The sequence below is a fragment of the Dermacentor albipictus genome, chromosome 6 (assembly GCF_038994185.2).
Source record: "Dermacentor albipictus isolate Rhodes 1998 colony chromosome 6, USDA_Dalb.pri_finalv2, whole genome shotgun sequence".
NCBI lineage: Eukaryota > Metazoa > Arthropoda > Arachnida > Ixodida > Ixodidae > Dermacentor > Dermacentor albipictus.
Window position 1 is genome coordinate 29,021,328 of NC_091826.1, and position 13,901 is coordinate 29,035,228.

The following is a 13,901-nucleotide window of genomic DNA, read 5'->3' on the forward strand; positions in this document are numbered from 1 at the left end:
ATATATAATTGAATAAACATCATTAAAATTTCCCGACGGAAGGACTCGAACACAGAGGCTCTAGCATAGAAGCCTAATGTTGAAACCATTAAGCTACGGACGCATGTATCGACAAGGAAATGGAACGCCCTTATGAATTTATCGCGGGCATGCCAGTGCCTTGAGACGCTTGGCGCGTTTCGATTTGGTCACCTGGACAAGCTCAATCGTTGCAATTAATAGCAATTGTACGCGTTCCCGGCGTCTTCTGCACTTCGAAGAATATAGATTGCGCCGACATATACGAAAATAAGATTTATATAGCGTAATATACAAAGCCACAAGAACGTCTGAATCCACAAGCACGAAGATCAGACAAATCCATGTACTTCCCATCATTCCCATGGTAGGACAACGACTGCAGCGCCAGAGTTCCCTCTAGTAATTCTTGTAGGAAACTCTATGTAAGAAACGAAGCCACAAGAACGTCTGAAGACGCGCACGCACGCACGCACGCACACACACACACACACACACACACACACACGCACGCACGCACGCACGCACGCACGCGCACGCACACGCGCGCACGCGCGCACACACACACACACACACACACACACACACACACACACACACACACACACACACACACACACACACACACACACACACACACACACACACACACGGAGATCAGACAAATCCATGCACTATCGTTCCCGTGATGGCTGAACGATAGCAGCGCGAGATTTCCCTCCAGTAATTATCATGGGAAACTCAATGGACCTTTTCCGACCTTCGTGCGAGAATTCCTGCGCTCGCCGCTAGGTGTCGCATGGACTTGCTGGAGTCGCGAATGCGTTGCCGAAGCGGCCTACATACTCATGAACTACTGGCTCCGCATATAAAAAATAACAGTGGCTTCATTCATAACGGATACATATCCACGCACAATGTCGCGGTGTGGTCATATGCGCGACCATCATGGCAACAAGAAGAAAGAAGACGATCGTGTCGAGCGCAGTAGACAGCCACTCAGGAGAACAACAACGTTCATTGTAGTTTACCTATCATAAACGTATGACTTATTTTGTAGCTTATACCTAACATAGAAGTATGACTTATTTTGCACTTTACTATAACCTACCCGATTCTTAGCCAATCCCCCAGAGTGGGTATGTGCCAGTAGATCACGAGGATCTTCATCTACATCTAGTTAGGCCCGAGAGCAAAGAAGAACGACACGAGTGAGCCATCTAACTTAAGTGCTTCATTTCCCTACAGGAATATCGAAGCGAATTCTGCGAGAACTCGGCATGGAAGCCAAAGATGAGGTGAGTCGCTGCTGGTTCTCTTGAGGTGCGAGAGCTTGGCGACTTGAGGATCCCTGTGATGCGCTTTATACTTAGCAGATAACGCTGCGGAAGCTATACGAAAGAAGTTCGGTCATATAAGTTGCACTCTGCGCGTTTGGCACTGCAGTTGCTTTTTTTTTTTTATCTGCGAAGCTCCCAACGGTGTAAGCACTTGACACGCTACAGCTGGAACTAGTGGACTTAGCGATAAGTCGGATCGCGTATACTTCGTGCACATTTATCCTTGTGAAGACTGTGCACATTTATGGACTTATATTTCTGCATGTGAAACAAAGCTACCTCTGCTCCTTCGAACACATATTTCCCTGTAGCATTATGAACAATTCTTCTTAAAGAGGGGTCAACGAACTTTTTTGCATGTTTCCACTACTGTTTGCTGCGGCCCTTGTTGCTATAGGAGCAGCTCAGATCTGACACATTTTATTCCTCCCTATAGCACCCACCAAAGTGTATAGCCCAGCAAACGAACCAAAACTTGGGCAAGAGGCTTTACATTCATCTCGAGGACAATGCGTGTCAAGATGAATGTATAAGTACATTGCCACGTGGCGTCACGGACCCAGCTTCTCACCGCAGTGGTTCTCCATTATGGCGGTTAGGATGGCGTCGATGTATCATAGTCAGACGCTGGTAACCGGTTTCCCTGGAGGAAGGTCAGCTTAGGAGAGCTGCCCCTGCCCAAGTGGCTGTGTTCGAGCCGCCCGAAGCGCCAACGCATGAAGCTGCTCGTCCTGCTGGTCCACCAGCATGTCACCTTGGATAACGTCAGTGGAAGACATCTATGTCTCTGCGTCTATATACGTATGCACCAGGGGCGTAGCCAGGGGGGGGGGGGCTTATGGGGCTTGAGCCCCCCCCGAAATTTTTTCGTGCTGTCATGCGCCGCCGACCAAAACAACTCCCGGCGCCGGAAATCATGCTCGATTTTGTCTAGCATGTCCTGAATTCATGCTCGAAAAGACATTTTAGCGCGAACATAGCGAAATTGGGATGGATTTCCTGGAAACGCCCATGCATCGGGAGTCACATACAGGAGAATGGAGATCATGCAGGCATCAGGAACGTTTTATAGAAGTAATTTTATGCCGCCTGCGCATCGGACACAAACACCTAACACATAACTTTCTACTGACAAAACAAGACAAACCCTTATGTGAGAAATGTGGAGATGAACTCACTGTAAATCACATTTTATTCTCGTGCACACAACTCGAACGGCTAAGGAAAAAACATTTTACTGTATTTTACAATGAACGCATTCCCTTCCATCCCAGTCTACTTTTAGGAGATAACCCACTAGTAGAAACTTCATCTGTTTTTTTAGTTTTTTGAAAGACGCAGCAATCCTAAATGAAATATAATGTATCACAGTACTACTAATTCTAAAAATTATTACCCGGTTTTTTCGCGCATCTTATGATGCACCTCACCCATTTTCTCAGTTCTGAGAAGAAGGCTGAGGTCTTCATTTGGTTTGTTGGGCTCCTCAGAGGCCTTGTCTGGACAAGGACCTCGCTGAGGATACCCAATTTTTGAAATACGTTACACCATGTGTTTGGCGCATAATAGCCTAAGTAGCTTATGCGCCATAAAACCCAGTACAATACAATACAATACAATACAATACAATACAATACAATACAATACAATACAATACAATACAATACAATGTAACGCAAGGAGCCCCACCGAGCACAAAATTTCAAGGGCGTTTTGATGGCGAGCGGGCTCGTCTCGGCATCTCGTGGAGGCTGCGGAATCTACCAGGCGCTTGGATTTCAATTCTGAAACTTTGTGGGTATAAAGTTCTCATAACATTTTGATGCGAAAGGTGCATTGACATTTCCAAAGTCGTGCTTTAGATTTTCCATTCCGGAATTTTGTGGGTTTATTGCTGCTGTAAACATTTGACGCCAAAGGTGCATCGTCCTTTCTAAAGTCGTACATCGGGCCATACAACGAGACAAGCCAAATCAACATACTATCAGACAAGTTGACAAAGCACACAGCGAGGTCCGATGAGACAAAGCGTTGGGGTGGTTCATTTGTGCCATCAGGTCACAGAAAAGAATATGATTTTTTTTTTCACCTGAGCCAAAGCATCCATGTCAAGACACTAAAGCCACCATTGTAACTAAGTTCTTATTTATTTTTCTACCTAGACCTTTATTCGCGAGGATACATTAAGCCTCTTTCTCATCTTTTTTTGTTCTCGCAACCCGCGGGCTGCCAATACAGCCAGAGCGCATGCGTTTTTCTCGTGCTGCATCGACAACCACGCGGCGCACTTAGATGCGCGTTTGTTTTTTTCTGGCCGACTGCCTTTTCACCTGGCAGAGTTTTGGACGCTTTCTGGCTACAGACTAGAAAAAGAAACAATGCATAGTCGCTCGCCGCCAGCATTGCGGTGACTCGACGGACTGCAACGCGTTCGCTTGTGTGCGCAAGGGAGAAAAGCGGCGAGGAAGCGCGCCGCCTTCTGTCGCACGCGATACATTTTGGGAGTGGAGGGAGGGGGGGGGGGGGGTGCTGGGATCTGTGAATATGTGGTTGCGCAAACTGTTTATTTGCCTTGTTTGACGCATAATATATAGTGACTTTTTCTTAGGTACGTAGATTTATTGGAGACTTATATATATTATGTATATACGTATATTTAAACATCTTGTTGCGAGGTTTTCTGTATATGCGCAGTGAACTTTGTTTCCAGTGCCAATTTTTGCCCTGTATCACGCTGTATCTTCACATATGTATATTCCATTGTATCTTCGCATTTCTAATGTACAAAGGCGAGTCAAATGAAAGTGAGACAACCCGCCCCGCGCAAAAATGGTTCGGTTCATTATTTTCGAGGCATGCGCGTAGAACATACACATCTCATTTACAAGTGACATGCAGAGGTGAGGTTAAATGTTCTTTAATGTTCTCATACACTGGGTTGAACAGGGTTACGTGACATAATGGACACTCCAAAAGTTTAACAGCTTGGTGTCGTGAGGTTTTTGACAAATCAAGATGTTTCCCAAAGAGAAATTATTCGCCATATGGCTGCCGTATGCGTTGAACATTGCGTTTCACTGGCCACTGTGAAGCATTGTAGCAAACTGTTCAAAGAAGGACATGAAAGTTACAAAGACGATCCATGGCCGGGCCAAAGCCACCGTGCAATCATCCCCAACACAATTGAAAAGGCCGTGGTTGCTCACTGGCTATGGTGTTGGGCTGCTGAGCACGAGGTCGTGGGATCGAATCCCGGTCACGGCGGCTGCATTTCGATGGAGCCGAAATGCGAAAGCACCCGCGTACTTAGATTTAGGTGCACGTCAAAGAACCCCAGATGAGGGTGACGACATTTTGTCTGCAATTGTGACCGAGGATGACTCATGGTGCCGCTACTACTAGCCTGAAACACTATGGCAAAGCTTACAGTGGAAGCATTTGAATTCACCACTCCCAAGGAAAACAAAGGCCGTCATTTCTGCCGGAAAAGTGTTGACTTCTTTTTAGATCGTTAGGGGCCATTATTGATCGAATTTTCTAAACCTGGAGAGACTGTAAATCGTTTCAGATATTGTGAAAGGTCGGATCGGCTGCGTGTCGCAATCAAGAACAAACGACGTGGAAAATTTAGCATTGGGAACATGTTGCTTCACAACATTGCCCGTTCCTACGTCGCTGATTTGGTGAATACGAAACTGGCAAAGTTCAAGTGGGAAACGTTGCAACATTCCTCATGCAGCCCAGACCTGTTTCCTTGCGTCTTCCACATTTGGTAAAATTTGAAAAAACTGCTCAAGGGAACCAGATTCGTGTCAAAAGATGACGTGTAGTCATTTACAGATTTTTGAGGCAGCAACCCAAGGAGTTTTATGAGACGGGAATTACGCGACTCGTTAGTAGGACAAGTGTCTAAATGCTCATGGTGACTACTTTTAAATAAAGTGCCTCGTTTATCATATATTCGCATTGGCTCACTTTCATTTGACTCGCCCTCGTATATTTTGCAGAACTCCTGCTTTTTTACATGTGCTCTCTGTTGCGACTAAAATTTCGGAGCAATTGCTCGCAATACACGAGCGGTGACAGCTGCTCCTGCGCAATACATTCTAACAAAGGACAGCGTCATTGAGATTTTCCCGTGGTCGTTGCACATGTAGGCAAATGTCAACAAGGTTGTTAACAACCTATATATATATATATATATATATATATATATATATATATATATATATATATAGAGAGAGAGAGAGAGAGAGAGAGAGAGAGAGAGCCCTCGACTAATTCTGTAAGGAGGAGGCCGAGCGGCAAAGTGAGCCCCCCCCGAACGAAATTTCTGGCTACGCCACTGGTATGCACTGTTCCCTTCTAATAAACGTTAGTTGCGAACAGCACCAGTCTTTGTCCTGTCCTTTCTTACGTGTCCCTTCTCTGTCGGCGTTTGGTTCTGAAGATGAAGGGTAGCTAACCGTATCCTCCTTTCCAGTTACCCTTTCTTTACTCTAGCTTTCCCTCTCCTCTCACGCGCAACTGCCGCAGGCGGAGACTGGCTCGCCGAAGTCGTCTCTGGAGCGCCGCGAGGCTACGTCACTGCCCGTCGTGCTGGCGCTGTTCGCGGTGTCGACGTTCACGGACGTCAGCAAGATGATCTGCAGCTACTCGCTTCGCTACCACAACGACGGTGAGTCCTTAAACGCTGCGTAACTTCAACGAATGAAGTCTGGCGATAGTTCAGCACAATGCGTTGGCGGGCTAGTTGGTGCGAATCCATGAATACTTTGTTTAGCGCAAAACGACAGACACAAGAACGACGCCCTATCCTGTCGTCTTTCTCGTGTCTGTCGTTTCGCGCTAAACAAAGTAGTCGCGAAGTCTGGCGAAGCGCTGCCACGGACTAAGCGATGTCTTGCCACTTCCAGCTCTTACATAAACCAATTGACGCAGCCTAAACATTGTCTGTAGACTTCTCGTAGACCGCTTCGGCTACTTATGAACTTGTCCCTGTGGCTATATAACGTTTAAATACTGGGCGTCCAACGTAAATTGAGCCATAATTTAAAGCTATGCAACTGGCGTGTAGCTGGCAGAACCAAGGTAAATTTTTTTTTGCCGCCGCCATAGAGCAAGTCAGACAATTTTTATACTTCGCCTAATTACATAATTAGTAGATATTATTACATGAAATGGCAGTAGTGGGACGTACGCACATGCGGTCGCAGGGTGATTTGCGGGCGGCGACATGCCTTGTTTGATGCTGGCTTCTTTCCATTTTGACCAGCGCTTGCTACCCCTTGTATGTACACCGTGCAAATGCTTTACCATACGGTGCTTCCCCGTAACAATATTAATTATCCATCTTCTAAATATTATTTTTACAGTAAAAATGTCAATGGACAAAATTCTAGACCACCTTGAAGAATTCATGATCCAGTTTTCTGTTGCTCAGTGCGCGTTCTACATAATAGCTTCTTTCCAAGCCTGAAAGGAAGCCTGCCAAAAATTTCAAAAAGTACCGTGCACGGCAACACGCCCGAATGGGTGTTGTAAAGGGGGTCATCATCATCATCATCAGCCTGGTTACGCCCACTGCAGGGCAAAGGCCTCTCCCGTACTTCTCCAACTACCCCGGTCATGCACTAACTGTGGCCATGTTGTCCCTGCAAACTTCTTAATCTCATCCGCCCATCTAACTTTCTGCCGCCCTCTGATACGCTTCCCTTCCCTCGGAATCCATTCTGTAACTCTTAATGACCATCGGTTATCTTCTCTCCTCATTACGTGTCCTGCCCATGCCCATTTCTTTTTCTTGATTTCAACTAAGATATCATTAACTCGCGTTGTAAAGGGGGTGCGGGAGTTTATATAAACAACTGGCTGCCTCCTGCCTACTTGTGACGCAGGTGCCTACCCGATGAACCAGTCGCTCATGGTGGCGCTGACCGAGGTGGTCAAGTGCGTGCTCGTGGCCGTCGCGCACGTGGTCACGAGTGGCTCTCTGCGCATGCGCCCATCGGTCAAGTTCCTGCTGCCCTCGCTCATCTACATGCTCACGAACAACATCTTCTTCTTCGCGCTGAACTACGTGACGCCCGCGGTGTGGCTCGTGTTTACCCAGTGCAGGATCTTCCTCACGCTGCTCGTGTACAAGTGAGCCTGTGACGATTCACGCCATTTTCATATAGCGTGAATTTCTTTTTTTTTCGAGTGTCTGAAAAGAAAGCACGCAAATGGAACTAGTAAACGTACTCTCAGGTGAGAATGGGACGGCCAGAATCAGTTTCTCGCCACTTGCAACTTCCAAGCGAAACTTGCGGTCCTTGATAACGGAGCGCACACATTTGTGAAATGACGTAATAGCTCTGCGGAAACCCGCAAGGTGGAGAGAAGTAACGAATAAAGGGAAAATCAGACATCCACCCGTTCGTAGCAATCGTCCTGGTCCCGGACCAGGACGAGTTTTTCTTCAACTATGAGGCTTTTCTTTCGAGGAACCTGTATGGGTTTCCTTAGTAGCAATTGCTACGAACGGGTGGATGTCTGATTTTCCCTTTATTCAAATTTGTGAAATGTGGGTGAAATAAGTACCACGAAAAAAGAAATGTTTGGATGTCCGCATATTTCCGTACTGCCGAGATTCTAAATTGCCAGGTTAGTCGTCTCGCGTCTTAATGCAGCTTATAAAACAGTCGGTATAATTTCGGAGATGACGACGGCAATATTTTGCAGCTGGGTGGATGCAGCCGCTTAAAGCTTATTGGAGTGTTCACTACCGATAGAAACTTGCTGTTGTGACACGCCTACATATTTTTGACGCAAGACTGCAAATAGCATCAGAACCAAAATAATGACGCAGCAGCGCAATACGACAAAGACACGTACACAGCACTGTGCATGTGAATTTTCCTCTGTCCCTGTCCTACTGCGCTGCTACGTCCATATTATGAATCCAAACCAACTAGCCCGGCGACGTGCCTTAGCAAATTTCATTCAGAACCACACTTTCGCTTAAGCGTCCATTTCGAGTTTCGGAAGTGGTTGGATTTGTGGCGAAATTGCGACGACAGGCTTGGCTTCAAGTCACCTTGGCGGCATTATGTCTTAAAGGCACACTGAAGAGCAAGAATAAATAACTTCAGATTGGCCCCCCATCATACCTATTCAAAACTCTTACTTTCACAGACTTGGCGGAAAAGGCTTCATTGCTACTTTGCTATTTATTCAGCAGAGTTCATGTCATATTACTAGAACAGAGTTTAATAAATGAGTGGCAATTGGGATCGGCAGTGGTGCAAGACACTGCACCAAACGTTCTTATTCGGTGGCCAAACGCTACCCTGACACACGGCCGGCTATCTGCTCTGTTGCACCCCCTTATCTGTCAACAAACATCTATACCTATAGCGGCACTCACGCTACCCTTTGCCGTAATTGAGCTAAGGGAAGGAAAATGAGCCACTGCGGTCAGACCTCCCAGGCGACACGCGCTACTCTGGCGCCATCTCGTAGCCACTGCCACCGCACTACGCTTTCCTTCTCACGCTTTCGCCATACCCTCCTCCTCCCGCTTTCCGCCTCATGGTTACGCTGCGCCCTCCTCCTTCCCCTCCGCTTTTCTACTCGCGTCTTTCATCCCCCACCGCCCTCCGCGTTCGCTCTTTCATCTACGCTCGTTCGCTCGGTTACGCCGACGCTCGCCGCAGAAATGGGCGCCTAGGAGCTGAGCTCTAAAGGAGTGTATATATAGACGTTTTTGATGCCAAACTAGGGAAAACCCGTCGCCATTACCGTTCAACGGAACTGATGCGGAATCCAAAACCTCGGCGTGAGCTCCGAGATTCGACGGTACCAGCGACGCGTCAAAAATCTTGGAGGCCATGATCTGCGAGAAGCGTCATATCCGCTCGCCGCCAGATACCCGCATCGTCTGCTAAGTTACTGATTAAAGGCTTTTCAGTGTGAAAATCTCGAATTATTGCGAGTACAAATATATTTCTGGCACGCGAAGGAAATCGGCAATTATTTCGAAGTGTAAGTTATACGTTGTAGAAATTACCTGACTGTAATTACCTGTAATGAACTAAAGATTAACGCGAAAAGAAAAACAAGAGCCGCAATATTTCGAGCGAAAAGCGAACTAATGTTTCACACCCCTTATAGTATATACTTTACCGACCAAGTGACTGAACTTGTTAACAAATTATATACTGACTCTGGGAGTAACTTTTTTTTAGAAAAAAATCAAATGAGACGTGCACATCCAAAACGTAGCGACAAACGTTGCACGAATACCGGGCCAAGTTTATAGAAATCACCACGCATATCCAACGAGCACTGCTCTGATGAACTATCATTCATTTTCTTTTTCCCACACATAAGCTATTGTTTTCTGGTATAGGGAAACGCTACACGAACAATAACAAGCATCTAAGACTCCGCAAGCGATTTCTGAAGATAACTGCTAAAGTACCGTAGTTACCTGGGAAATTGTCTGCTAAACAAATTATTTTCATTGCACGGAAAGCCTTCATATGTACCGGCTCTTTAAAGGGATTAGGCCATGGCGCTACCTAACGGCGAACTAATGGCCATGATTACTAGGGTGCGATCTTGTACGCGTTCCAAAATAGAACGGAGGCGGTCCGTTCCACCGAGCCGCACACGGTTGGTCAGTTTGAATGGTGACGAACGCCATGACGTCAATTGTGAAGTGATATCTGCTGTCAATCACTCCGTGTCGTCTGCTGTCGGACGAACGCAACGAAACGGACCACCGATTTCGCGACGGAAAGAACGGACCGCCTCCGTTAGGTTTTGGAACGCGTACAAGATCGCACCCCTAATTGACGTGGTGACGCCTACCTGCACCGTGCCTGCACCGCTTCCAGGTACCCGTTCGGCAGACACGTGACCCGAGCGCAGTGGACTGCTGGCGCCCTCATCGTGGTGGCCGTGGTGGGCAGCCAGGCGGACGCCCTGATCAGCCATGCGCGGTCCGCATCAGTGGCCACAGCCCTGGCGCTGGCACTGCTCTGCGGGTCCCTCTCCACTGTGGCGGCTGTCTACACAGAGGTATACCGCACCTCTACTTCGCAGAACATTAAAGGTACCACGTGCACTACGCAGCCACAGCCAGGAGCGTGATCGAGCCCGTTGTCTCCGGGACCCTGCGGTATCAGTGGGAACGGTAGCGCCAGCAGAGCCACCCGGCGTACACGTAGGAGTAGTCGATGCATCTGCAGCGAAACTTCCTAGGCGCACCCTAGCGGACTTTGCTGACGGCGACTCCTGCTGAGTGCTGCTGCCGCCATTCTAATGCCGAACAGTCCACACAGAACAGCACTGGCGCAGCGAATCGGCTTACATATGTAGTGCTTCTGAACTACAGCCCCAAAAGTGCGCCGTGGCCAGGTCTATTCCTTCCGGAGTTGCACAGAGAAGCAACAAACGCTACTTAATTATCCTCATTGGAAACAATATGCGCTTCCGAGCGCATACTTCTTTTATATAAGCGAATATTTCCACGCATTTTTTTCCATCGGTTTGACGCTACTCGGCATTGTCTTCTTCACGAGTAAGGTGGGCCGGCCTGAAGATGGTGTATACACTCTAAAAACAGTTTGCACCCTTTAGGGTGTATATTTGTCCCACAACAATAATCGTCATCTGCCTTGCTTGCGTTTTCTTTCCTGAAAACTCGGCGCTCGCTACTTTCCTGTCGAGAATGCTGCGTCACACTGATAACGCGCATGCCGTTCGTGACCGGGAAGTACCGGGCTCGCAGTGTTAAAGGAAACGCGGGCAAAACAGATGACGATTACTGTTGTGGGACAAATATACACCCCAAAGGGTGCAAACTGTTTTTAGAGTGTACAGGGTCGATCCCCGGAGGGAGTGCGCGACTCGCGGTCACATGGGTCATGTGAACCACGTGGCTTAAGCTCAGCCTCTTGCTGAAGACGCGTAATCTCTATGCTGCAACGGGCGTTCTATAAAACGATTAGTCTTACATTTAATTAACCGCTTCACGAGAGCATTTCTTCTCGATGATACCAAGATATCCGTTGGATCTAGATAATTTTTTTTTGTTCTGCTTTGGCGAACTGACGCTGTGTAGCTGGGCTACGTCCGTTCAATGTCTGATAAATCTTCATTGCCAAGTCTTCCTGTTGGGAGCACAGTGCAGATGTCGCCATTTCTAGCACAATTGCTTCACCGTTTCTAGGATACGGTCATTGTCCCTTGATCTACAACACCGTCTGCTGATTGGGCTAACACGACGCGAACAGATAGACCATATTGCACCATTTGTGATTAGTCGTGGCATTCACATGTGTCTGCGTTATTGGAATGGCCAACAGCTCCACGTGCGTCACGCACAGCTGCGAGGCGACATGCCCAAGAATTTATTTGTGTCTCATCATCATCATCAGCAGCAGCAGCAGCAGCAGCAGCAGCCTGGTTACGCCCACTACAGGGCAAAGGCCTCTCCCATACTTCTCCAACAACCACGGTCATGTACTAATTGTGGCCATGCCGTCCCTGCAAACTTCTTAATCTCATCCGCCCACCTAACTTTCTGCCGCCCCCTGCTACGCTTCCCTTCCCTTGGGATCCAGTCCGTAACCCTTAATGACCATCGGTTATCTACCCTCCTCATTACATGTCCTGCCCATGCCCATTTCTTTTTCTTGATTTCAACTAAGGTGTCATTAACTCGCGTTTGTTCCCTCACCCAATCTGCTCTTTTCTTATCCCTTAACGTTATTTGTCTCTGCTCACGCTCAAAGTGATAGAGGCAAGTGATTTGCTCTTTCCTAAGTGGACTGGAGAATCGTCCACTCTTTTACCAGAGAGTTCTAGGCCAATGCTCCCTATTTAACCTCGCGCAAGAGGCTTTATCTTTGCTGCTTAAGTATGTAAGGTCTCCGGATCAACGATACTGAAATTCTTCGATTGCGTGCGCCGATTATACCTTTGGGCTCCACTATGACATTACACCGAACTCCATGAAACCACTCAGAAATACCTCCAATTAACATCCCTTCCTTTTCCAGGTATCCTTCTTTTCTTCTCTCTCTATTTGCTCAATGCTTTTCCATAAGATTATCAGTCTGTCTGTCGGTGAAAAGACAAGACCAGACAAGACCAGAACAGACCAGAACAGACCAGAACAGACCAAACAGACAGGCATTGGTGTGGTGACCAGCAGGACCTTGCAATAAATGAAAATCCGCACGACCTACACTTTCCTCAATAACCACAGCTGCCACTCAGTCAAAATCAGTTCATGCACCACAACTTACTGATTTGATTTTGTTGAGTGACTGATTTGGTTTAACCTATCAATTAAAGTAACACACAGGATAAGAGTCGTCGTAGCGGAGGGCTCGATAGCGGTTGTCGGATATACTACAGCCTTAACTTTGCAATGACACGTTAAACATGGTGCTCGGCGCCGCTTGTTAATGCGCCCCGTTATGCGAGTTACGGAGATAAGTCTATGTACTCACAAGAACAGAGGAATAATTGATGCTGTTGCCTCTGTGTAAGTTTAATAAAAATTGGAGGACGCTTAAGCTTCGCCTTCAAGAGTGGAACGCGACAGCGTTCCCGTCGACCCACCAAGGGGTGTAAGACAATGGACTACGGCGTAGCCTTACGGCGCAGCCTTAGAAACAGCTCGTTTCTAAGGCAACACCGCATTCACTAGAGGCGCTTTTGTACCGCTTTGAAGCATCGAACTCGTGGCTCAGTGTTCAATAAAGAAAGAAAAGAAAACTCGTGGCTCAGTGGTAACGTCTCCGTCTCACACTCCGGAGACCCTGGTTCGATTCCCACCCAGCCCATCTTGCAAGTTGTTTTTTATTCATGAAGTGCCTGCTGGGATTTCTCGCTCACCGCCAACGCCGCCGACACCGGCTTTTCTGCGACACGAGCTCCTTAACGCTGTCGCGTTAAAATACCTTTTCCTAGCTGTCGCCTTCACAAAAATACGTCTACGAGATATCCAAAACACGCCTAAACCCATCTAAAACCAAAGTGACAGAAAATCTACGCACGCTAATGACAACTCGTTATGCTTTACCTATGACTCTGCGTACCCACGCTCCATTATATGTCATGACAGGGCGTCATCTCTGTGTTTCTATCGCAGTACTTCTTTAAGAACGACAGTCGCACCATTTGGGAGCAGCAGTTCCAGATGTACTTCGGCACCGCCTTCATCTCCGGCGCAGCTGCTTTGTTTTCCACAGAGTCACTCGTCTCCACAGGTAACCGAGTCCGTGCCGCTGTATTCTGGCATCGCCTCCTGTGTTTTATTCAATACCTGCCCAGTGTGCCAAACTTCGAGGACGCCACATTTCTAGTAAACTGTCGTAGCATGGCCTCCGAAATACGGCTGTGGGCTCACTGCCCGATATCGGGTGACATGACGGCTGAAGTTTACTACAAAAAATCACCGGAGAAAACAGGCCGTGCGATCACTCGGCTATTACAATACCTATGAGCGCGTACTTGTGTAATTTTCGTGCTTTTGGGTTCCAA

General features: G+C 47.5%; 2 protein-coding genes across 3 annotated transcripts in view; one reads left to right on the plus strand and one right to left on the minus strand.

Annotated features, from left to right (window-relative positions):
- The window catches only part of LOC135905093 (CMP-sialic acid transporter-like), a 70,119-nt gene that overhangs the window by 54,630 nt on the left and 1,588 nt on the right, over window positions 1–13,901 (plus strand). Inside the window, exons 1-5 of one of the 2 annotated variants that reach the window (XM_065436077.2) lie at window positions 1,089–1,316; window positions 5,895–6,036; window positions 7,256–7,502; window positions 10,241–10,424; window positions 13,510–13,627. In XM_065436077.2, coding sequence (XP_065292149.1) covers window positions 1,299–1,316; window positions 5,895–6,036; window positions 7,256–7,502; window positions 10,241–10,424; window positions 13,510–13,627 — 709 coding nt within the window. In that variant the 5' untranslated portion in view covers window positions 1,089–1,298. Of the gene's footprint in view, window positions 1–1,088; window positions 1,317–5,894; window positions 6,037–7,255; window positions 7,503–10,240; window positions 10,425–13,509; window positions 13,628–13,901 lie in introns of those variants that run through there. The other variant, XM_065436078.1, reaches the window with a different exon arrangement.
- The window catches only part of LOC135905096 (uncharacterized), a 39,076-nt gene that overhangs the window by 11,751 nt on the left and 13,424 nt on the right, over window positions 1–13,901 (minus strand). The window lies entirely within an intron of this gene.